At 45.8% G+C, this 26,087-nt stretch overlaps 1 protein-coding gene across 1 annotated transcript; it reads left to right on the top strand.

Annotated features, from left to right (window-relative positions):
• Positions 1–44: 44 nt before the first annotated feature.
• LOC136707095 (arf-GAP with coiled-coil, ANK repeat and PH domain-containing protein 2-like) lies at positions 45–25,786 on the top strand. Its single transcript, XM_066680981.1, has 24 exons — positions 45–149; positions 2,722–2,779; positions 3,691–3,810; positions 4,406–4,459; positions 8,644–8,702; positions 8,853–9,036; positions 10,146–10,190; positions 10,306–10,401; positions 11,310–11,384; positions 11,518–11,529; positions 11,824–11,936; positions 13,224–13,275; positions 13,372–13,472; positions 13,633–13,741; positions 14,093–14,295; positions 14,999–15,068; positions 15,254–15,348; positions 17,860–18,053; positions 19,875–19,976; positions 22,258–22,350; positions 22,510–22,718; positions 24,079–24,188; positions 24,660–24,770; positions 25,450–25,786. The coding sequence occupies exons 1-24, from the start codon at positions 97–99 to the stop codon at positions 25,589–25,591; spliced, it is 2,460 nt and encodes an 819-aa protein (XP_066537078.1). The 5' UTR covers positions 45–96; the 3' UTR covers positions 25,592–25,786.
• The last annotated feature ends 301 nt before the right edge of the window (positions 25,787–26,087 follow it).

Here is a 26,087-nt window from a genome sequence, read left to right as displayed (position 1 = left end):
GTTTCACGGCTTTGCACCGCGGCGTCGCGGGTCAGTGATGAGCTCAAAGCCGCGTCCCGGTTCCGTTCTCGCGTCCCGGTGCCGGTGTTTTCAGAGATGAAGGTGACGGTGGATTTCGAGGAGTGTCTGAAAGACTCGCCCCGCTTTCGGTAAGAGCCCGCCCGGGGTGTTTTACAGCGGGGTGGTGGTGTCTGGGGCGGGGGAGGATGGAGATACGGCGCTGGAGGCTGCGCTGCTGATGCTCTGGAACCGGGGCTTAAACCTCGGGGTGTAATTCACCGGCTCCAGAGCATCCGCCGGGGCCTGGCTTTGTGTTCACACCCGCGGTCCGAGCCCGGGACCCTCGGCCTGAGCTCAGGGGGTCGTGTTTGGGTCGCTCCTCTCCGGTTCTTTTGTTCCAGTTCCCCTTTTCTTTGGCGTTAATATGAGTTTTCAGTGAATGCAGCTTTTTTTCGTCAATGAACAGCGCCGCTGGGGACGGACCAGGGCTGAAGGGGGGCCTAATTAAGGTGGAACTGTGGTTATTTGTGGCTTTACATCGATTATAGGTGGCGTTTACGTTATTTTGGCCACCCACCTTGTAGCCACATTGGCTGGCCATTATATCGGAAACACCCTCTCTAGGCTGTTAATGTGTGGTGTTCACGTTATTGTGGCCACCTGCCTTGTACCTACACGGCTTGGCCATTATATTGGAAACACCCACCATACACGTGTGCACTGCAGATGTACAGTTAATCTCCAAATTCAAACACTCCCCCGTCCCCTTCCCCAGTCCAAATGAAAAGGGGACACTGCAGCAAAGCGTGGCTTGGAGGGGTGTAAACCCCCCCCCCCCCGGGCACTGGGCTGTGGAACTGTGTTCTCTGAGGAGATACATCCACCCTGTGCTTTTGAGAACAGTTTGGACAAAGAGATTCAGTAGCCTTTTATCTCTCTTTAAACTCTTCTTTTAAAACAGCCGTCCGTACCCCCAACCCCCCCCCCCCCCACACACACACACACATTTCTCCCCAGAGGAACACAGTTCTGTTTCTTAAAGAAACGTCTGTGACCTGCTTTGGTCTAAACCCCACGAGCCCCACAGCAGTGTTCTCCCCCTGTGTAAACAGCCCCTGTTCAGAACGCCCGCTTTCAGCGCCTGTTCCTTTAAATGATAATGAGCCGCTCGCTGTTCACCCCGACCCCGAGCGCACAGCAGTGAGGAGCGAGGAGCAGAAGCTCTGGTTTTTAGCCGTTTTCACTCTGTTCTCTTTCTTCTCCGTTTTTACTCAGTGCTCTTATTTCTCCGCGCTCGTTGTGTCTGTTTTGCTGAGTTTAACCTCGTCTTTGTGCTCTCACATAAACACGGGTCCAGTGCTGTGATTGGACAGACTCAGACGAGGGGGCGGGCCATTCTAAAGTCTTGACGTCAGAACTGGAGCAGTAACAGAACAACTCGTTTTACCTGTGTTTCAGGCAGTGCACAGAGAACTGACTGGGGTCTTGTTTCACAGTGTGTGGGTTGGTGGCCTCCAGATTCACACATTAATTTGAACATGCACTGAATAAGGGAGTTATTATAATATAACCCCTTTAAACTGAAGCTAGGGTAGTAGGGGGTAATATAGTGTAATGTGTGTGTGTGTGCGTAAGTGTTTAATGAAGTCTGCAGTGTGACGTCTGCATCCTCTTACATCACCGTCCGAAGAGGGACAGTTTTGGCCTACATTCACTAAGAGCATATACACACACACACACACACACCTTCTGTTCTGACATCCCATAACCATAAAGCCCTGTGTGTGTGTGTGTGTGTGGGTGCACGCTTTGGGACAGAGCCAGGGATGGACGGTGCATTGTGAGGATTGGGACAGGTCCCACTGGGCTGCTCTATATTTCAGATGTCTGCCCTTGGTGCCGTGAGGGCATGGGTTTCACTCTGTAGAGCAGTGGTACATGATCCATTACGTACCGCTCACTAAGTCAAGTCAAGAAACAGCACAGTACGTCCGGACGGTCTCTGAATGTCCTTAAAATGTCCACATGTGAGTGTTAGTCTCCAGTGACGACAGCTACAACTGCTTTTTAATTTTTGGTTTCTCCCCAAAGAATCCACTAGAGTTCATTAGAAACCAGGAGGGTCCAGTAGAGTCCAGGACAGTCCATTAGAGACCAGTAGAGTTCATTAGAAACCATTAGATTCCAGTAGAGACCATTAAAGACCAGTAGAGACCATTAAAGACTAATAGAGTCCATTAGAGACCATTGGAGTCCTGTGCGGTCCAGTAGAGTAGGTACAATGCAGTGGAAAAGCACCGTCGGTTCCCCACTCTTGTGGCAGGTAACAGAGGCCCATGTTGGTGAGAGATGGAGAGAGAGTGAGGACTTCCATAAGGATTTCTTCCATGATTTAGAGATCAAGGCTTTCTGGGGGTCTTCAATCCCCTGGAACCTAATTGTTTTGTTGCTTTGATTCATATTAACCCTTTAGATACTAGACAAAGCTAATGAAATAGTGTCCTGCTGAGAGAGGGGTCCAGCTCCTGTACTCTCTCCCGTGCCGTGGCTCAGAGATTGCCTCCCCGGTCTCAGGCTCTGTTTGTGGTGTGGTCCACGAGTGCAGAACAGATATTAGGCTCCGAATGTGGGGTAAATTTGCAGCGAAGAGGAACAGTGTGTGGATTAACGTCCTGTTTAAGCCCAGACCTGCAGCTGAATGCTGTTCTCTGTTGTTCACAGGGCCACTGTTGAGGATGTGGAGGACGACGTCGGAGGACTGGAGTCCAAACTGGACAAGGTGAGGACACACTACTCACACAGAGTAACTTACAGCATGAAACTGTCCTGCCCCTTTTACACAGTGATAGGAAACATAGGGCATCCAACAATAAAGGAAACCTCCTGCATCTCTTACACAGTGATAATAACCCACTGTGACAATTATATTTATTGATGCATTAGAAAATAAACGTTTTATTGAAATACAGATGTAAACAATAACAACAATAGATTTTATTTAAATAGCGCTTGTCAGGAACGAGGGACGGACTGACTGAGGGCGGACGCATTCGCTAAAGCACAGATACTTTTAATGACAAAGAATAACAAAACAAAGACACTGTAAACAAAAGACAAGAAACGGGGATCCAGGCAGGATAAACGGGACACGGGGAGTAGAACAGGATTAACGGGACAGACAGACGAAAGAACGAAACGACAAAGGAAAAACAGCGACAACGTGAAAACTAACAACGGAGAGACTAACGAACACGACAGACTTGACTGGATACACGGAACAATAGAACAATGACCAACAAACAGGAAGTGTAGGAAGGGGACTTAAATACAAGACACTGACGAGACGCACCTGAAACAGATAACGAGAAGGACGGGTTAACAGATGACAGACGAGGAGGCGGGACAAAGGCGGAGACTAGAACATAAACAAAACAGAGCCATGTGCAAATAAAGCACATGGCGGGGACAACAGACTGACAGGACAGCGCTTTCCAGGTCACACACAGCTGCTGTACGTTCAGAAAAACAGTCCGAGGAAAGTGCAAAGGCAGTGGAGTTCAAATAAATTAAAAATAATATAAAATAGAAGTGTTCTGTAAGTGAACAGCACTAGAACAGACTCGGTGAAGGAGCTCAGTCTGCAGCGCTGTGTTGGTGGTGGTGAGACATTGTGAGCTGTGTGTGTTGTAGTTGGTTAAGCTGTGTATCGGGATGATTGACGCCGGCCGAGTGTACAGCCAAGCGAACAGACACTTCGTCAACGGAGTCCGAGAACTCGCCCTCCAGTCCACCAGAGACGACGTCATCGGGGTGAGAAGGACATGTTTATCTCTACCACTCTCTCTCTCTCTCTCTCTCCGTCTCTCTCTCTCCCTCTCCATCTCTCTCTCTCCCCCCCTCTCTCTCTTTCTCTCTCTCCCTCTCCATCTCTCTCTCTCTTTCTCTCTCTCCCTCTCCATCTCTCTCTCGCTCTGTCTCTCTCTCTTTCTCTCTCCGTCTCTCTCTCTCCCTCTCCATCTCTCTCTCTCCCCCCTCTCTCTCTTTCTCTCTCTCCCTCTCCATCTCTCTCTCGCTCTGTCTCTCTCTCTTTCTCTCTCTCTCTCTCTCTCCCTCTCCATCTCTATCTCTCTCTCCGTCTCTCTTTCTCTCTCTCCCTCTCCATCTCTCACTCTCTCCGTCTCTCTCTCTTCCTCTCCATCTCTCTCTCTTTCTCTCTCTCCCTCTCCATCTCTCTCCCTCTGTCTCTCTTTCTTTCTCTCTCTCTCTCTCTCTCTCTCTCTCTCTCTCCTCTCTCCCTCTGGTAGTCTGGTAGTTAGTGTGTAGCCGGTGGTGAACTCTTCAGTCGTGACAGAGTCTAATTTTAGCTCTGTGTTGATTCTCACTGTTTCTCCTCTTTTCTCCTCAGTCCAGTTTAGCGGCGTTCGCTGAGACTCTTCAGGAGATGAACAACTACCACACAGTAAGAGCTCTGTACCTCACTGAGAGGAGGGCACTGAGCCCCCTTCACCCTTAAAGCCCTGGGCATTACCAGGTTATTATCAGCGTCTGTGTTACTCTCTACTTTCTCTTCTGACAAAGTCACGTACGACAAGATCCTCCTCCTGAGCACGAGGGGAACACACAGCTCCTTCATTTCTCAAACCTGTAGAAAAATAGACTTTGGGTTCCTGGGCCCTGTTCTTTACTGAGTTTACTGCTGTTGAATTGGGTTTATTTGCCAGGGTTTTTACTCGGAGGGAGTCTTGTCTGAATGAATGATCGGGGCAGATTTACAGGGACTGGATTTACACTGAAAATATATTCATTTAAATACGGTTCATTTCCCAGGTTCAGTCCTGGGGCCTGGTGTTTATTTACAGTGGGTACGGAAAGTATTCAGACCCCTTTACATTTCACTCTTTGTTTCATTGCAGCCATTTGCTAAAATCAAAAAAGTTCATTTTATTTCTCATTAATGTGCACTCACTACCCCATATTTACAGAAAAACAGAAATGTAGGAATTTTTGCAAATGTATTAAAAAAGAAAATCTGGAATGTCACATGATCATAAGTGTTCAGACCCTTTGCTCAGTGTTGAGTAGAAGCACCCTTTTGAGCGAGTACAGCCATGAGTCTTGGGAATGAGGCAACAAGTTTTTCACACCTGGATTTGGGGATCCTCTGCCATTCTTCCTTGCAGATCCTCTCCAGTTCCGTCAGGTTGGATGGTGAACGTTGGTGGACAGCCATTTTCAGGTCTCTCCAGAGATGCTCAAATGGGTTTAGATCAGGGCTCGGGCTGGGCCAGTCAAGAACGGCCACAGAGTTGTTCCGAAGCCACGCCTTTGTTATTTTAGCTGTATGCTTAGGGGTCATTGTCTTGTTGGACGGTGAATATTCGGCCCAGTCTGAGAGGGCTCTGGAAGAGGTTTTCGTCCAGGATATCTCTGTACTTAGCCGCATTCATCGTTCCTTCAGTTGCAACCAGTCATCCTGTCCCTGCAGCTGAAAAACACCCCCATAGCATGATGCCTCCACCACCATGTTTCACTGTTGGGATTGTATTGTGCAGGTGATGAGCAGTGCCTGGTTCTCTTCACACATAAGGCTTAGAATTAACACCAAGAAATTCAATCTTCATCTCACCAGAGAATCTTATTTCTTTTTTTTTTTTTTTGCCAAACTCTGTGTGGGCTTTCATATGTCTTGCCACTCTGCCATAAAGCCCAGACTGGTGGAGGGCTGCAGTGATAGTTGACTTTGTGGAACTTTCTCCCATCTCCCTATTGCATCTCTGGCTGGACGTCCAGGTCTAGGAAGAGTTCTGGTCGCCCAAACTTCCTCCATTTAAGGATTATGGAGGTCACTGTGCCCTTAAGAACCTTGAGTGCTGCAGAATTTTTTTTTGTAACCATGGCCAGATCTGTGCCTTGCCACAATTCTGTCTCTGAGTGCCTTGGGCAGGTCCTTTGACCCAATGATTCTCGTTTGCTCTGACATGCGCTGTGAGCAGTGAGGTCTTATATAAACAGGTGTGTGCCTTTCCTACTCAAGTCCAATCAGTTTAATTAAACACAGCTGGACTCCAATAAAGGAGTAGAACCATCTCAAGGAGGATCAGAAGAAATAGACAGCATGTGGGTTATATATGAGTGTCACAGCAAAGGGTCTGAATACTTATTGATCATGTGAAATTTCAGTTTTTCTTTTTTAATAAATTTACAAAAATTGTTACATTTGTTTTTTTCTGTAGTGAGTGGTAGTGGTAGAGATGTGGTAGTGAGTGCACATTAATGAGAAATAAAATGAACTTTTTTGATTTTAGCAAATGGCTGCAATGAAACAAAAAATGAAAAATCACTGTACCCACTGTACTGGTAAATACCTGTGTAATTTAGTGACTGTGTAAAAGAGGCTCAGTTGTAACTGGTCTTTACTGTAGTCTCTCAACATGGGGCTACATTAGACTCTATCATAATCTTATGGGAGTCCTGCTCCTGGTGACTGTCTGTGAGGAGTGTAGTGTGTTCTCTCTGTGTCTGTGTGGGTTTGCTCCGGGTGACTGTCTGTGAGGAGTGTGGTGTGTTCTCTCTGTGTCTGTGTGGGTTTGCTCCGGGTGACTGTCTGTGAGGAGTGTGGTGTGTTCTCTCTGTGTCTGTGTGGGTTTCTTCCGGGTGACTGTCTGTGAGGAGTGTGGTGTGTTCTCCCTGTGTCTGTGTGGGTTTCCTCCGGGTGACTGCCTGTGAGGAGTGTGGTGTGTTCTCTCTGTGTCTGTGTGGGTTTCCTCCGGGTGACTGCCTGTGAGGAGTGTGGTGTGTTCTCTCTGTGTCTGTGTGGGTTTCTTCCGGGTGACTGTCTGTGAGGAGTGTGGTGTGTTCTCCCTGTGTCTGTGTGGGTTTCCCCCGGGTGACTGTCTGTGAGGAGTGTGGTGTGTTCTCTCTGTGTCTGTGTGGGTTTCCCCCGGGTGACTGTCTGTGAGGAGTGTGGTGTGTTCTCTCTGTGTCTGTGTGGGTTTCCTCCGGGTGACTGTCTGTGAGGAGTGTGGTGTGTTCTCTCTGTGTCTGTGTGGGTTTCTTCCGGGTGACTGTCTGTGAGGAGTGTGGTGTGTTCTCCCTGTGTCTGTGTGGGTTTCCCCCGGGTGACTGTCTGTAAGGAGTGTGGTGTGTTCTCTCTGTGTCTGTGTGGGTTTCTTCCGGGTGACTGTCTGTGAGGAGTGTGGTGTGTTCTCTCTGTGTCTGTGTGGGTTTCCCCCGGGTGACTGTCTGTGAGGAGTGTGGTGTGTTCTCTCTGTGTCTGTGTGGGTTTCCTCCGGGTGACTGTCTGTGAGGAGTGTGGTGTGTTCTCTCTGTGTCTGTGTGGGTTTCTTCCGGGTGACTGTCTGTGAGGAGTGTGGTGTGTTCTCCCTGTGTCTGTGTGGGTTTCCCCCGGGTGACTGTCTGTGAGGAGTGTGGTGTGTTCTCTCTGTGTCTGTGTGGGTTTCTTCCGGGTGACTGTCTGTGAGGAGTGTGGTGTGTTCTCTCTGTGTCTGTGTGGGTTTCCCCCGGGTGACTGTCTGTGAGGAGTGTGGTGTGTTCTCTCTGTGTCTGTGTGGGTTTCTTCCGGGTGACTGTCTGTGAGGAGTGTGGTGTGTTCTCTCTGTGTCTGTGTGGGTTTCCTCCGGGTGACTGTCTGTGAGGAGTGTGGTGTGTTCTCTCTGTGTCTGTGTGGGTTTCCTCCGGGTGACTGTCTGTGAGGAGTGTGGTGTGTTCTCTCTGTGTCTGTGTGGGTTTCCTCCGGGTGACTGTCTGTGAGGAGTGTGGTGTGTTCTCTCTGTGTCTGTGTGGGTTTCCCCCGGGTGACTGTCTGTGAGGAGTGTGGTGTGTTCTCTCTGTGTCTGTGTGGGTTTCTTCCGGGTGACTGTCTGTGAGGAGTGTGGTGTGTTCTCTCTGTGTCTGTGTGGGTTTCCTCCGGGTGACTGTCTGTGAGGAGTGTGGTGTGTTCTCTCTGTGTCTGTGTGGGTTTCCCCCGGGTGACTGTCTGTGAGGAGTGTGGTGTGTTCTCTCTGTGTCTGTGTGGGTTTGCTCCGGGTGACTGTCTGTGAGGAGTGTGGTGTGTTCTCCCTGTGTCTGTGTGGGTTTCCTCCGGGTGACTGTCTGTGAAGAGTGTGGTGTGTTCTCTCTGTGTCTGTGTGGGTTTCCTCCGGGTGACTGTCTGTGAGGAGTGTGGTGTGTTCTCTCTGTGTCTGTGTGGGTTTCCTCCGGGTGACTGTCTGTGAGGAGTGTGGTGTGTTCTCTCTGTGTCTGTGTGGGTTTCCTCCGGGTGACTGTCTGTGAGGAGTGTGGTGTGTTCTCCCTGTGTCTGTGTGGGTTTCCCCCGGGTGCTCTGGTTTCTTCCCACGCTTCAAAAACACACGTTGGTAGGTGGATTGGAGACTCAAAAGTGTCCGTAGGTGTGTGTGTGTGTGTGAGTGAATGTGTGAGTGTGTGTCGCCCTGTGAAGGACTGGCGCCCCCTCCAGGGTGTGTTCCTACCTTGCGCTCAGTGACTCTGGGGAGGCTCTGTGTATCTGTCACTGAAGTCACTAATTTGAAAGTCTGTCTGGACACTTGTGTTCAGTGCCAGTTCAGGTCTGCTGTAATTCTGCTGTGTTCAGAAGCATTTTGACTCTTCTTCCTGTTCTTACAGATTCTGTTTGACCAAGCTCAGCACTCCATCAGATCTCAGCTCCAGACCTTCGTGAAGGAGTGAGTATCTTGTTTACTGTGTTTCTGAAGCACCTCAGATTGATTACTGAGATCTCACAGGCTCCATCACAGCCATAGACAGCGTGAGAGTGACTGAAGGCCCTCGTGGTTTCTCGTTCTCAGTGGATAGGGGGGATGTTTGTGTTTCAGGGACCTGAAAAGGTTTAAAGATGCCAAGAAGCAGTTTGATAAAGTGAGCGAGGAGAAGGAGGTGGCGCTGGTGAAGAACGCTCAGGTTCCTCGAAACAAGCCTCATGAGGTGGACGAGGCCACGAACATCCTGACCACCACTCGCAAGTGCTTCCGCCACATCGCCCTCGACTACGTCCTGCAGGTCAGACCTACCCCTGATGTACGGAGAGAGATTAGGCTCAAAACACTGTGGACACATATTCTATTAATTAGACACAAATCACAGGTATGTGAGGGGGTAGTTTGTAGTGCAGTTTCTGCAGTGCTGAGCCCAGAGTATCAACAACAGAGCCTCTGTTCTCCCTGTTACAGCTCAGTGAAGCATCACAGTGATATTTAAGCTGTAATTTTAAAGTAAAAATATTACATGATGTTCCTTTATATTCATAAATATCTTTTTGGTTTTCACAGAAATGAATGCATTTGCATATTTTAAATACAGCACAGTCTTAGATATAAAGTGTTGAGTCTGCGTTTGTGGATCAGGTCACGGGTTTTTGGATTTTGAGATTTTTCTTTCTCATTTCACTCAATGGGCGTCACAGTGGAGCAGCAGGTAGTGTCTCTGTCACAGCTCCAGGGTCCTGAGGTTGTGGGTTCAAGTCCCGCCCTGGGTGACTGTCTGTGAGGAGTGTGGTGTGTTCTCCCTGTGTCTGTGTGGGATTCCTCCGGGTGACTGTCTGTGAGGAGTGTGGTGTGTTCTCCCTTTGTCTGCGTGGGTTTCCTCCGGATGACTGTGTGTGAGAAGTGTGGTGAGTTCTCCCTGTGTCTGCGTGGGTTTCCTCCGGGTGACTGTCTGTGAGGAGTGTGGTGTGTTCTCTCTGTGTCTGTGTGGGTTTCCTCCGGGTGACTGTCTGTGAGGAGTGCATTCCTGCCTTGCGCCCAATGATTCTGGGTAGGCACCGGACCCACTGCGACACTGAACTGGGTAAGCAGTTACAGACAATGAATAAATGAATGAATGAATGAATTTCACTTGATCCACACCCAGCCCTCCATCCACAGCTGTGGCAGCAGACAAATAAGCTCCCAGTAGGTGGCACTGTTGTTTTTGGTGGTGTGCAGACCTCGAGACACAAACTGAATAGTGAAATGTGTGTGATGTTGTGTGTAGTCTTTGGAATATGATTCTCACATTTGTCGAGTGTTTTGAGACTAATCCCTGAGAGAGATTTGTACCTGAGGAATGACTGTGTGATATTTTCTGTCCAGAAAAGATCATTAATGTATAACCTGTTTCCCTCTTTTCAGATCAACGTCCTTCAGTCCAAGAAACGTCTCGAAATTCTCAAATCGGTGGGAACCTCTTTGTGCAGCACAGCTGTGAAACTCTTTTGTGGACGGAGATGTTTGTAACGCTCCTCTTCCCAAAGAGTATCTCCAGTAAAATCGCTCTTTCCTTTCTCTCCAGATGCTGTCCTTCATGAACGCCAACCTGAGCTTCTTCCAGCAAGGCTACCGTCTCTTCAGTGACCTGCAGCCCTTAATGAAGCAGCTCGGGGGACAGGTAGCACACAGTGGCGTGTAGCACCTTCAGTCCTCTGCTGAAGTGGGGGCAATGCTGCTCCAATGAACACATTTATGGAGCTTGTAAAAACAATAAAGATAAATAACAAATTTCAAATTTCAACACGTTAAAGGAACACTAGATAACGTTGGGTTTTTTCCTCCTGGGGCTCCTCTTAGTGTGATTAATTTTACAGCACTGCACTGAAATCAATAGGAAAGGAGGGAAGGGTTGTGGTCTCCCACCCTCCTTCAAAGATTACATAGTGCAGTTTCTGCAGTGCTGAGTCCAGAGCAGCAATAACAGAGGCTCTATTCTCCCTTTAAATAAATATAGAACTCAGAACCCAAACATCAACTGTATATATATTTCACATTTGTGTGCTGAGGCGCCCCCTAGTGAACAATCTTCATACTACTAAACGCAAGTGAGCGAGTTCCATGAATTCCATTAGGTGAACAATATGTCCAGAACAAAATCCGTGTTATTATTAATAAAGAGTCGCCGTGCTCTGCTTCAGACCTTTTCAGACCATGTCTGTGTGGTGTGTGTGGAGTGAAAAAAAAGGATTGGCCTCCTCCAGATTTCTGTTCCAAAAAGAACACATTAAAAGGAAATAAAGGAAAACAAAGTAAAGCACTGTGATGCTAACTGTGACAGATAAGTACATTTACATTTACAGAAGGGTGGTGGGTTGCGGTTGTTAGGGCTAATACAGTGTTAGGAATCTTGCCCAGGGACTCTTACTGGTGCAGTGTGGAGTCATTACCTGAGCAGGGAATTGAACCCTGTGTAATTGATATGTGTTTGTTGTTGTTTGTGTTAGTGTGTATCTGTGTGTTTGTGTAATTGTGTATATGTGTGTGTTTATTACTGTTTGTGTAATTGTTTGTATTGGTGTTTATTAGTTGGATCAGCTGGTTGTGGACTCGGCGAAGGAGAAGAGAGACATGGAGCAAAAACATTCAGCCATCCAGCAGCAGGTGCTCAACACACACACACACACACACACACACACACACACACACAAAGATTTTATTGAAGTCTTAATGTTTACAGTTATTTATGTATTAAAATCTTCTCTGTTTTTTCCTCTGATTTTTGGTCGATCTCCAGGCAGCTCTTCAGGTAACAGTTACACCACATACTTTTTACTCTCTCTCTCTCTCTCTCTCTCTCTCTCTCTCTCTCTCTCTCCCTGTTTTCTTTCTCTTTTTTGTGTCTGTGTCTTTGCTTCAGTGAGATGCAGAGACTATAAAGATGTAGAAATTAGTTTTAAATTGATGTAGATGTGTTGTTATCTAGGAGTGTGTACAGTGCCCCGCGCGGTCACAGATAATGAATGAATTAATGAATGACCGTTTACAGTGTTCTCCTCTGAGCATGTAGAGCTGATGATTTAAAACGGCCCGATTTCCACAGGACTTTTCCACTGAAGACACAAAGCTGGAGTATAACATCGACACAGAGAACGGAATCGCGATGGAGGGATATCTGTTCAAACGAGCGAGTAACGCCTTCAAAACCTGGAACCGGTACAACACAACACACACACACAACACACACAAGATTACACCAACACACACACACACAACACACACAAGATTACACCAACACACACACACACACACACACACAACACACACAAGATTACACCAACACACACACACACACACACACACAACACACACAAGATTACACCAACACACACACACACACAAGATTACACCAACACACACAACACACACAAGATTACACCAACACACACAACACACACAAGATTACACCAACACACACACACACAACGCACACACACAACGCACACACACACACACACACAACACACACAAGATTACACCAACACACACACAACACACACACACACAAGATTACACCAACACACACACACACACACAAGATTACACCAACACACACACAACGCACACACACACACAACACACACAAGATTACACCAACACACACACACACACACACAACACACACATACACACACACACAAGATTACACCAACACACACACACACACACACAAGATTACACCAACACACACACAACACACACAAGATTACACCAACACACACACACAAGATTACACCAACACACACAAGATTACACCAACACACACACACACACACAAGATTACACCAACACACACACACACACACACAAGATTACACCAACACACACAAGATTACACCAACACACACACACACACAACACACACAAGATTACACCAACACACACACAACACACACAAGATTACACCAACACACACACACAAGATTACACCAACACACACAAGATTACACCAACACACACACACACACACAAGATTACACCAACACACACACACACACACACAAGATTACACCAACACACACAAGATTACACCAACACACACACACACACAACACACACAAGATTACACCAACACACACACACACACACACACACACACACAAGATTACACCAACACACACACAACACACACAAGATTACACCAACACACACACACACACAAGATTACACCAACACACACACACAGACACACAACACACACAAGATTACACCAACACACACACACACACATACACACACACACAAGATTACACCAACACACACACACATACACACACACACACACACACACAAGATTACACCAACACACACACAACACACACAAGATTACACACACACACACACTGTTAGATGTGTATTAATTGTGTACGTTTTTCAGAGTCTGTTGATTTTAATAATAACTAAGTGCTGCTGTAAAAGTCAGAACCTCTGTGTTTTTCTCAGGCGCTGGTTCTCCATTCAGAACAGTCAGCTCGTCTACCAGAAGAGGTTTAGGGTAAGTCTGCTCTGACTCTCTCACCGTTTCACCGTGACAGTGTACTGCTGCTTTAAAACAAGGAGAAATTAAACTGTGTGTGTGTGTGTGTATCAGGATAACCCAACTGTGGTGGTTGAGGATCTCCGGCTGTGCACCGTTAAACAGTGCGAGGACGTGGAGCGACGATTCTGCTTTGAAGTCGTCTCTCCTACCAAGTGAGTGTGTGTGTGTGTGTGTGTGTGTGGTTCTGAGTGTGTTGAGCTGATGTTACAAATTCAATATTGAAGAATCTTGAAGAAAGCTAATGTCATCTTCCCAAACCATCCCTCAGTAGAGGAAAAGCTTCAGTCTGTGTGTCTGTGTGTGTGTGTGTAGGAGCTGTATGCTGCAGGCTGATTCAGAGAAGCTTCGTCAGGCCTGGACTAAAGCCGTACAGAGCAGCATTGCCACGGCGTACAGAGAGAACGGAGAGGAGCCGATTGCTGTGAGTTACACACGTTATGAGACAGAACAGAGAGAACCACGAGTAAAACACACCTCTCAGACACACACACACAGTGCTGTGTATTTAACCCTTTAAAAGTACAACAATCTATATATTTTTAACCCAAAATAGAGCAAAGTTGTGAACTGTAGTGACCACTGACACAGCTCACAGAGATAAACAGAGATAAAAGGTGTAAACAGAGTTGTTACTCTGTAATGCTGTAGTTACTCTGTAAATAAATGTCTCATGTTCTAACAGACACAGTGTAATGGAGCCTCAACAGCATTTCAAATAAACTCCTTTTGACAATGTAGGGCAGTGAAGTGGAGTCGTGTGTGTGTGTGTTAGGTTCTAGATCGCCAGGCGTCTGTGTCGGTGGGCAGTCTGGACTCTCTGGGAGAGGGCAGGGTTCTGAGGAGTGACAGCGCTCTGCAGAGAGTGTTATCCGTCAGTGGGAACAGTCAGTGCTGCGACTGCGGACAGACAGAACCCCGCTGGGCCAGCATCAACCTGGGCATCACACTCTGCATCGAGTGCTCCGGGATACACAGGTACACACACTACACACTCTACTATACACACACCACACAGTCTACACACTACACACTGTTCTACACACTCTACTATACACACACCACACAGTCTACACACACTAGACACTGTTCTACACACTCTAATACACCCCAGCATCAACCTGGGCATCACACTCTGCATTGAGTGCTCCGGGATACACAGGTACACACACTACATACACTCTACTACACACACTACACACTCTACTATACACACACCACACAGTCTACACACTACACACTGTTCTACACACTCTAATACACCCCAGCATCAACCTGGGCATCACACTCTGCATCGAGTGCTCCGGGATACACAGGTACACACACACACCACACACTCTATAAACACACTACACACACACACACACACACTACACACTCTGCTACACCCATACACACACTACACATGCTGTTTACACCCATTCACACTGTACCCTGCCCATACACCCTCCACTATCTGCTCTACCTCACCCCAGAGTTAAACTGGCTGTAACACTCTTACTCTTACACTCTTTAGTTCTCATTAATCAGCTCATTAACCAATCAGTTTATTAATTAATCAGTTAATAATCTCATCAGCTCATTAAATGATCAGCTAATTACCAAGTCCTTACTGAGCTGCAGGGTGTGAATTGTGTCTATAGACTGATGGACTTTGTGTGTGTGTGTGTGTGTTTTGCAGGAGTTTGGGTGTACATAACTCTAAGGTTAGATCCCTCACTCTCGACTCGTGGGAACCAGAATTGCTCAAGGTGAGTGTCACACGACCAGAAAGAGAGAGAGAGAGAGAGAGAGAGAGAGGGTTTCTGCGAGAGCTGACACTGAGAGCCATGGTTTCACTGGAGAGAAAGAGGAGAGTTTGAAGGTTAAATGCATTCGCAATGAAGAAAATCCCCAGCCCTCATTAACTCTGTTCTGTTTTTGTTCTGTGCTGTAGCTGATGTGTGAACTGGGGAATGGAGTCATTAATCAGATCTACGAGGCTCGGAGGGCAGAGCTCGGCTGGAAGAAACCTCAGCCAGGAGACCCCAGGTACGGAACACCCCCCGCCCTCCACCCACTGCTACAGCAGGAACATTCACACAGCCACGATACACCGGCAGAGTCTGAGTCCTCCTTCCCCTTTTTCAGTAGTAAAGGTACATTAGAGCCTGGGTAGCTCAGTGGGTAGAGCATCAGACTTTGAATCTCAGGGTCCAGGGTCCAGGTCTCTGTTTGTGCGAGCAGTAAAAACCTATTGGGTTGACCTTGGTTAGGGCTTGTTACCTGAAGGTTATGTTTAATCACCAAGACCAGAGGGAATGCCCTAGTGTGTGTGTGTGTGTTCACTGCCACAGATGGTCACGTTTTTTGTGAAAGGTTTTATAGAATGTGTCTGAACCTGTCGCCTTCCAGTGGGAAAAGCCAGATTAGCTGTAGTCATCTCTGTTTCAGAAAAGACTTCAGATTATTTCAACTACAATTTCCCTCTGGATCAATCTACAGTTTTCTTTGGGATCAGTAAAGTGTTCTAAAGTGTTTTGGGATCAGTAAAGTGTTCTAAAGTGTTTTGGGATCAGTAAAGTGTTCTAAAGTGTTTTGGGATCAGTAAAGTGTTAAAGTGTTTTGGGATCAGTAAAGAGATTTGGGATCAGTAAAGTGTTTTGGGATTAGTAAAGAGTTTTGGGATCAGTAAAGTGTTCTTAAGTGTTTTGGGATCAGTAAAGTGTTCTGGGATCAGTAAAGTGTTCTAAAGTGTTTTGGGATCAGTAAAGTGTTCTAAGGTGTTTTGGGATCAGTAAAGTGTTCTAAAGTATGTTGGGATCAGTAAAGTGTTTTGGGATCAGTAAAGTTTTCTAAAGTGTTTTGGGATCAGTAAAGTGTTCTAAAGTGTTTGGGATCAGTAAAGAGTTTTGGGATCAGTAAAGTTTTTTGGGATTAGTAAAGAGTTTTGGGATCAGTAAAGTGTTCTTAAGTGTTTTGGGATCAGTAGTATTCTAAAGTGTATTGGGATCTGTAAAGTGTCTTGGGTTCAGTAAAGTGTTCTAAAGTGTTTTGGGATCAGTAAAGTGTTCTAAAGTGTTTTGGGATCAGTAAAGTGTTCTAAAGTGTTTTGGGATCAGTAAAGTGTTCTAAAGAGTTTTGGGATCAGTAAAGTGTTTTGGGATTAGTAAAGAGTTTTGGGATCAGTAAAGTGTTCTTAAGTGTTTTGGGATCAGTAGTATTCTAAAGTGTTTTGGGATCAGTAAAGTGTTGTAAAGTGTCTTGGGTTCAGTAAAGTGTTCTAAAGTGTTTTGGGATCAGTAAAGTGTTCTAAAGTGTTTTCTTGTTTTATGTGTTTGAACTCAGTTGTGGAAGTTGTACTGAAATAAAGGTTAAATTCTTCATGGGACGCCTGGGTTCTTGTAGAGTAAAATTCTCTAAACAGATGATTTGTTTTGGATCAGTGACCAGGGTTTAATTGGATCTAATGAATAACACCTCAGGCTTATCTCCCAGGTCAAATTACTTTTAATACAAGGTTTCTACGGGTTTATAAAGAATAGAATTATGTTAATTTATCAGTTTTAAACTGAATTATAAACGGTTTGTGCAGGGGAGGTTCTGTACACTTCGTCTTTCTCCATTTCTAAGAGGTGAAGATTAATTTTAGAAACTCTCAAAATACTTTTTGGGTTTTCCATAAAAAAGAATCTGAAGCTTATATGTTATCGTTGGTTTCTATGAATTTGTTGAGTGTTAAAGTGATATATTCGTTTGTGTGGTGTCAGACTGCGATGCCTTCATGACACTAACCCTTACCCAGCCGATACACACACACACACACACACACACACACACACACACACAAATTTACACAGCAAATCTCTTGACTGATTTTTTATCTGAGTTACTGAGCTCAGTTTCTCTAGTCTCTACCAGTTAAGGTTTGGAGTCGAAGTCAACTCTCAGGGAGTGTATTGTGTCGAGCAGAGACTCAGGACTTTCTCAGCCCCACTCTGAGTGTAATCACTGCTCAATCTCGATTTGAACAGAATCCACTACGACCAACGAGACCTGAGACTGCAGAAACATCAACACTGCAAATATGGTGTTGCTAATTTACGACAGAAGCACAGATCAGTGTTTACTAGCACACACACATAGTTTCACACTCAGCTCACTGTGGGCTGGTCCTTCTTTATTTACACCTCTGCACACAATGAAGAAAACAGCAGAGAAGTCAAGACAATAATGATTTTGGTTTTAGAAGAAGGAGAGTTAGGGTATTAACTCCTTTGGGGTAATGGACTGTCTTCATTTAACTCATAAATAGCAGTGAACACACACACGGAGCAGATGGCAGCAATCCTCAGCACCCTGGACCCGTGGGGCATTCGGTGCCTTGCTGAGGACACCTCAGATGTGGATGTTGACGGAGGAGACAGCACTGTACTTTCACTTTCACCACCCCATCTCAGATTCTGACTCAGTCCTGAACGTCCGACACTAACTGAGAGGGAGACTGAAGGAGGCGGGGCTTCTCTCTGTCCCCTGATGGAGTGTGTTCGGTTGTTTCCTCAGGCAGGAGATCGAGGCCTTCATTCGAGCCAAATACGTGGAGAAGAAGTTCGTCCGGAGGCCTGAGTCCCTGGAGCACAGGTCAAAGGTCATGCCACTGAGTAAACAGGACAAGCGTCTGAAGGGCAGCGTGGAGTTCCTGCCCCCCCGACCGCCGCCCCCAACCCCAAAACTGCGCACCACCTCCAGCACCTCAGGTGAGTCAGTGCACACAGTCCAGGAACACAAACAGAAAGCAGTGGCCTGTTAGCACTCGCTGACTCTGAATCTGACGCCTACGACACGTTCCAAAAAACAAGGGACAGGAGCCCGAGGACCTCCGCGGTCCATCAGTCATCAGAAGTAAAGACTTATATTAAATATAGTTTATTGAAGATGTTTTGGATCTCTGGCCAGATTCCGTGTGTTCACAGGTCGACACACTCACACATTCACTCACACACTCACACCTACGGACACTTTTGAGTCGCCAATCCACCTACCAACGTGTGTTTTTGGAGCATGGGAGGAAACCGGAGCACCTGGAGGAAACCCACACAGACACAGAGAGAACACACCACACTCCTCACAGACAGTCACCCGGAGGAAACCCACACAGACACAGGGAGAACACACCACATTCCTCACAGACAGTCACCCGGAGTAAACCCACACAGACACAGGGAGAACACACCACACTCCTCACAGACAGTCACCCGGAGGAAACCCACGCAGACACAGGGAGAACACACCACACTCCTCACAGACAGTCACCCGGAGGAAACCCACGCAGACACAGGGAGAACACACCACACTCCTCACAGACAGTCACCCGGAGGAAAACCACACAGACACAGAGAGAACACACCACACTCCTCACAGACAGTCGCCCGGAGGAAACCCACGCAGACACAGGGAGAACACACCACACTCCTCACAGACAGTCACCCGGAGGAAAACCACACAGACACAGAGAGAACACACCACACTCCTCACAGACAGTCACCCGAAGGAAACCCACGCAGACTTCAGACAATCTTCAGTTTGTAACTGCACTGGACCTGTGCAGTGGTGTTTCACTCTGTGGTCTGTTCTCTCTGAGAGAGTGAGATTCCTGCAGCTGAACATCACGCTCAAACTGCTGGAGTAGTCACTGGGGTGTTCTGGTTCCTCATTCTGCTTCCTCACTCGTGAAGGACTAGGCTTTACCTGGACGCCATTTGTATCCCCAAGCTTCAGTTCCTCATCTGTTTAAGTTGTTTATTAGGTTCCTTGAGTAAAATGCCACAGTCACAGATTCTGGAGCGTGTTGCAGACATCAGTTTGCTCAGTTTTCATTCACATTCATGTCAAATTGGATTTTCTGTTTCTGTTTTTGTATGCATTTCACATTCTGTCAAAACACGTCTGGAACTGGGTTTGTTCCTGTAGCCCGTGTTCTGTTTGCTTTTCTTCTTATTCTCTGGTTGCTTTAGAGGCACTAACTCTTCACTGTACAATCTTTGTCTTCTTCCTCTCTTTCTTTCTTCTTTTATTTTATTTTCTTTTTCTATCTTTCTTGCTTTCTTTCTTTCCCTGGTTTGTCCATAAGTTCACACCTGTGGTTAGGTTGAAAACACTTGCTAAGTCTGAAAAAACTTTACAATGCCCCTGCCCCCCTTGTCTGAGTCTGTCCAATCACAGCGCTGGACCTGTGTTTATGTGAGAGCACAAAGACGAGGTTAAACTCAGCGAAACAAACACAACGAGCGCGGAGAAATAAGAGCACTGAGTAAAAACGGAGAAGAAAGAGAACAGAGTGAAAACAGCTAAAAACCAGAGCTTCTGCTCCTCGCTCCTCACTGCTGTGCGCTCGGGGTCGGGGTGAACAGAGAGCGGCTCATTATCATTTAAAGGAACAGGTGCTGAAAGGGCATCCTCTTTCTAAAACAAGTAGGTGTGGACTTTGGAACAGGCCACTAATTTTCTGCTTTTGTGCTATTAATGCTGTTGGCTTCTTTATTCCCCACTGCTCTGCACTGTGTCCTGGCTGTGATTAGCACCCCTCAGTGGCCAGGAAGTGCGGCGTGACTCTCTTTTCTGCCCCGACGAGCTCGACTCTCTCTTCTCCTACTTTGACACATCCTCAAAGCTGCGAAGCTGTAAGTACTGAAATAAAGCTCCATGGGTCAGGGTACGCTCTCCACCCTCCATCATAGTGATGACTGTCAAAGTCACATTCATATCCATCATAGAATGACGTTGTTTTGTTCTGGAATTCATATTTGGCCATGACACTGATTACACACCTACCACCAAGACCAAGGGGTCAGTTTAATGTTAGGTGTTGATGATGGTGATATTTTTGTTGGTGTTAATGTAAATTTTCTTGTTGTTTATATTTTAGTTTTAATGTTGTTGTTTATATTGTTTTTGATGTTGATAATGATAATGAATATGTTGTTGATATTATTGATGACAATGAGTTTGTGGTTGTTGTTAATGTTGTTGATGACAATGTTTTTATTGATGATGATAAGATTGTGGTTGTTGTTGATGAAAGTGAGGTTGTGGTTGTTGTTGATGTTGTTATTGATGAAGATGAGGTTGTGGTTCTTGTTGATGATGAGGTTGTTGTTGTTGCTGATGACGATGAGGTTGTGGTTGTTGTTGATGCTGTTTTTGATGTTGTTATTGACGATGAGGTTGTGGCTGTTTTTGAGGTTGTTGTTGATGTTGTTATTGATGAAGATGAGGTTGTGGTTGTTGTTGATGTTGTTATTGATGATGATGAGGTTTTTGTTGTTGCTGATGATGATGAGGTTGTGGTTGCTGTTGATGTTGTTATTGATGATGATGAGGTTGTGGTTGTTTTTGTTGCTGATGACGATGAGGTTGTGGTTGTTATTGATGCTGTTATTGATGTTGTTATTGACGATGAGGTTGTGGCTGTTGTTGATGATGATGAGGTTGTGGTTGTTGTTGATGTTGTTATTGATGACGATGAGGTTGTGGTTGTTGAAGATGAGGTTGTGGTTGATGTTGCTATTGATGACGATGAGGTTGTGGTTGTTGAAGATGAGGTTGTGGTTGTTGTTGATGTTGTTTTTGATGTTATTGACGATGAGGTTGTGGCTGTTGTTGATGTTGTTGATGACAATGAGGTTGTGGTTGTTGTTGATGACGATAAGGTTGTGGTTGTTGCTGATGTTATTGTTGATGATGAGGTTGTGGTTGTTGATGACAATGAGGTTGTGGTTGTTGTTGATGACAATGAGGTTGTGGTGGTTGTTGATGCTGTTTTTGATTTTGTTATTGACGATGAGGTTGTGGCTGTTTTTGAGGTTGTTGTTGATGTTGTTATTGATGAAGATGAGGTTGTGGTTGTTGTTGATGTTGTTATTGATGATGATGAGGTTTTTGTTGTTGCTGATGATGATGAGGTTGTGGTTGCTGTTGATGTTGTTATTGATGATGATGAGGTTGTGGTTGTTTTTGTTGCTGATGACGATGAGGTTGTGGTTGTTATTGATGCTGTTTTTGATGTTGTTATTGACGATGAGGTTGTGGCTGTTGTTGATGATGATGAGGTTGTGGTTGTTGTTGATGTTGTTTTTGATGTTATTGACGATGAGGTTGTGGCTGTTGTTGATGTTGTTGATGACAATGAGGTTGTGGTTGTTGTTGATGACGATAAGGTTGTGGTTGTTGCTGATGTTATTGTTGATGATGAGGTTGTGGTTGATGATGACAATGAGGTTGTGGTTGTTGTTGATAACAATGAGGTTGTGGTTGTTGTTGATGCTGTTTTTGATGTTGTTATTGACGATGAGGTTGTGGCTGTTTTTGAGGTTGTTGTTGATGTTGTTATTGATGAAGATGAGGTTGTGGTTGTTGTTGATGTTGTTATTGATGATGATGAGGTTTTTGTTGTTGCTGATGATGATGAGGTTGTGGTTGCTGTTGTTATTGATGATGATGAGGTTGTGGTTGTTTTTGTTGCTGATGACGATGAGGTTGTGGTTGTTATTGATGCTGTTTTTGATGTTGTTATTGACGATGAGGTTGTGGCTGTTGTTGATGATGATGAGGTTGTGGTTGTTGTTGATGTTGTTATTGATGACGATGAGGTTGTGGTTGTTGAAGATGAAGTTGTGGTTGTTGTTGATGTTGTTTTTGATGTTATTGATGATGAGGTTGTGGCTGTTGTTGATGTTGTTGATGACAATGAGGTTGTGGTTGTTGTTGATGACGATAAGGTTGTGGTTGTTGCTGATGTTATTGTTGATGATGAGGTTGTGGTTGTTGATGACAATGAGGTTGTGGTTGTTGTTGATGACAATGAGGTTGTGGTTGTTGTTGATGACAATGAGGTTGTGGTTGTTGTTGATGACGATGAGGTTGTGGTTGATGACAATGAGGTTGTTGTTGTGTTTCTCTCAGTGAGGAGTGCGGACAGTGGGATTCAGAACAGTGCTGAAGGAAGTCGAGAGATGTTGACCTCCACACCGTCCAGCAACAGCCTCAGCGAAGCAGGTACCATCCCTGACCTTAACACCTCAGTCTGAGGGGTGTGTGTTTGTGGGGGGGCGTGGTATTATAGTTGCAAGAGGACTCGCTAGAGATGGACGTGTGTTGATTATCTCTATCTTTATCATGACTTTAACAGTGTGTGTGTGTGTGTGTGTGTATCAGAGCTGCAGGAGGACTCTCCAGGTCCTCAGGGTGACTCTCCGGTGCTGCTTTCGGAGCCGAGTGAGTGCTGTGCTGGTTTGCTGCTCTACTGGGCCTCGGGCTCCTGCAGTGTTCGGGACATGGCTGAAGCCTTCGCACTCGGAGCCGACACCAACTGGGTCAACACCAAGGACCAGAACCGGACCCCTCTGATCCATGCAGTGCAGGGGGTCAGCACAGTTTTTTCTGAAACATGGTCACACTCTCAGTCTCACACACACACACACACACACACACTAACCTGATACTGTGCGGAATTTAGATCCAAAAAACATTTTTAATCTGAAAAATGTGAAAATTGTGGTATCTTTCCACTGCATGATCTCTACTGGACTCTGCTCAACACTTTTCCACTCCTCCACCAGGTGAATCAGGTCCTGGTTCTGGAAGCGGGTGTTACGTCTGGTGACTTGTGTTGTTTCTCTACTCTGAGTAAATGCCACAGGTGCTGCTGCTGATTTGCTGCTGGAACCGTGCTCTGGTTGGCTGACAGATTTAAGGCGGAACAGATATAAAGCCCTGCTGAATGACGGAATGACGCTCCTCCTCTTCCTCCTTGTCATTGCTTCTTCCTCCCAGACTAAGGCTTGTGTGTATGTGCATCTGTGAACATGCTATTGTTTGTAATTCAGCTCATGCTATTGTGTGTGAGTCAGCTGTCTAATGTGGTGTTAACCTAATAGTTATCCTACTCATTTGGAGGCTGTAGGGGGTGTAGCCTTATTTATTTTCATTAAAGGGTTGAATTGCATTCTGTTTATGTTAGGGAGATAGGTAATGTTTTTGTATTTTCTTTCTTTATGGTTTTGGGTAGGTAAGTTATATATGTTGGGTGGAATGGGATTTGTTTATTTTAGGCTTAGACCACTCCTGAAGTTTTGCTTCCATTGTCATCTTGGAGTAAATAAAACATTTGAAGACTGAAGTCTGGTGAACCTGTCGTTTCCTTGGTCTGGTGGGATTGAAGTGTGAGAAGTTGGGGGAGACATATATAGTTTTTTTTCCTTTTTACTTTATGTTGCGGCCTACCTAGACAGGCTGTAACAGCGGGTTCTTGTTTAGTGGCTGTTCTCTCGTGGTTCAGAGCGAGTCGAGTAGGGACTAAACCGTGGCGTGTAAACCTTGCAGAGCGCTGATCGTCCAGAGAGAGTCGTCACTCTACACCACGCAACGCAGACGACCAGCACCAACTCTCCATCTGTAAAATCTCCAGCTGCAGCAGAGATCACATTTGTTTTTATCCGACTCACGACGGCAGCTCGTAAAATTACGCCGTGGTCTTTTGAAGAGGTTCAAACGCTCCTCGGATCGGTGGAAAACTAACCAGGAACCAATCAGAGAGTAGAGTCCAGTAGAGTTGAATATAGTAGGTACCATGCAGTGGAAAATTCCACTACTCCACTTTTAGTGCTTCATGGGAACGGTGTGAGTCTTTGTGATAAAAAGTATTTTTTATTTTATTTTAATTGCGCCCCCCAGAGTCAGATCCTAAACAGATAATTACTAAACTCCTGTGTGTGTTGTGTGCAGGGGTCTCTTGTCACCTGTGAGTTTCTGCTGCAGAACTCTGCGAATGTGGATCATACGGATGCTCGAGGCAGAGCAGCTCTACACCATGCGACATTGCTGGGACACACAGGGTAAATATGCTCTCAGACCGTGGGTCACAGTAGGTTAGAGTTAGTACCTGAACACTGACGTCAGCACTTCATAACTTTAATGTTAGCACCTGAGTCAGTGGACTACAGCCTTTTGGCAGACGCTGTTATACAGAGTCACTCAAATCCTGTTAGGAGTCTTGCCCAAGGACTCTCATTAGTGTGGCATCAAGGAATAAACCCCTGTTCTTCTGTGTTTAAATCAGTGCTAATTCTCACTGTGCTACACAAGCCTTTTTATTAGCATTAACATCTGAGCTTTAGGTTAGCGTTAGCTTCTAGCGAGGTAATAAAATTATAGTTAGAATGTGAAAAATGTAATGTAACTAAGCATTAGGCTAACGTTAGCGCTGTGTGACAGTTTCATTAGAGTGTGTGTGTGTGTATATGTTAGCATGTAGCTGCCTTTGTGTGTGTCCTGATCTCGTTTTTGTTGGTTTGTTGTTGTTTTAGGCAGGTGTGTTTGTTTCTGAAGCGCGGAGCTCGGCAGGGGGCTGTGGATCTGGACGGACGAACTCCTCTCTCCATCGCAGTGGAGGCAGCTAACGCTGATATTGTTACTATGTACGCCTTGTTTTACTGTGTTATGTTACAGCAGCTGTAACAAATATGTAGAGGACAGAAGAGTGATTCATTTTATTAGAAGAATAAACACCATTAAACAATCAAAGGCAGTAAAGGAAAGGAAAGACAAAATCAAAACAAAATCAAACACAAATGAAATACTGACAGAGAGAGCTCTCAGCAGTTTCTATTAGCCTTAAACTCAGAGTCTGTTGTTCCATATTACTGGAGCCTGACTGGGTGGAGGGCAGCTAACTGCTACAGACAGCATCTTTAACCCTGGCTGGTGTTAAAGACACTGACCGAAGGAAAACAGCCATAACCGAAAAACCTGGGGGCACACTGCACTTTAAAATGACATCTTTCTGTCTCTTTGTCTCTCTCTCTCTCTCTGTCCTTCTCCCCCTCTCTAAATGTCTTTTCGTTCTCCCCTCTCTCTCTCTCTTTTTCTCACTCTTTCTCAAAACTTTATCTATTTTTCTCTCTCCCTCTCCTGTCTTGCTCTCTCTCTCTCTCTCTCTCTCTCTCTCTCTCTCGCTCTCTCGCTACTTCTTTCTCTTAATCATCTCTCGGTGTCTTAACTCTTATGTCTGTCTCTCTCTCTCTACTCTTTTCTCTTAATCATTTCTCTGCCTCTTAACTCTTCTTATCTCTCTCTCTCTCTCTCTCTCTCTCTCAGTCTGCGTCTGGCGAAGATGAGTGAGGAGCTGAAGGAGTCTGAGGCTCAGCCCGGTCAGTACGTCCACTCTCAGAGTCAAACAGAGCAGCAGTACAGGCGCTGCATCCAGGAGTTCATCTCGCAGCAGCTGGACGAGTCCTAACGGCCGCGTCTGAGCAGCTGGACGAGCCTGAACTTCCACATCTGGATCATCACAAACCCCCCAGCTGTGCAAACACCTGATACCTCAGCTGCGCTGTAGGAATATTAACCTTTCACCAGTGAGTGAGACTGCTCTTCTGTGTTCAGGGCGGGGTCACGCTGGACATGTTTCTGTGCGCTGTTTCTGACCGAGGCTCTGAGGGATACCAAGGCTCTGACGCTGTGAGAAAACAACTAAAGCATTTTAAAAACGCATTTAAATTTGATGAGGCTTATGTGCGGCGGGTCTTCAGTGACCATGAAAACATGCAGTCAATCACACCATTAAAATTCTATCTATCTATCTATCTATCTATCTATAATGCTCTGGGTGGGTGGAGCAAAACCCAAGCTTCTTCTCATAGCACTTTTCCACCAATGAGCACCAGGTTCTGTTCCCGTTTGTGAAACTAATTTGGAACCATTCTGTGCATTTCCACAAAAATAAATTTGCTCAC

Source organism: Hoplias malabaricus, chromosome 9 (assembly GCF_029633855.1).
Source record: "Hoplias malabaricus isolate fHopMal1 chromosome 9, fHopMal1.hap1, whole genome shotgun sequence".
Lineage (NCBI taxonomy): Eukaryota > Metazoa > Chordata > Actinopteri > Characiformes > Erythrinidae > Hoplias > Hoplias malabaricus.
This window is presented reverse-complemented; position numbering and strand designations above follow the sequence as displayed.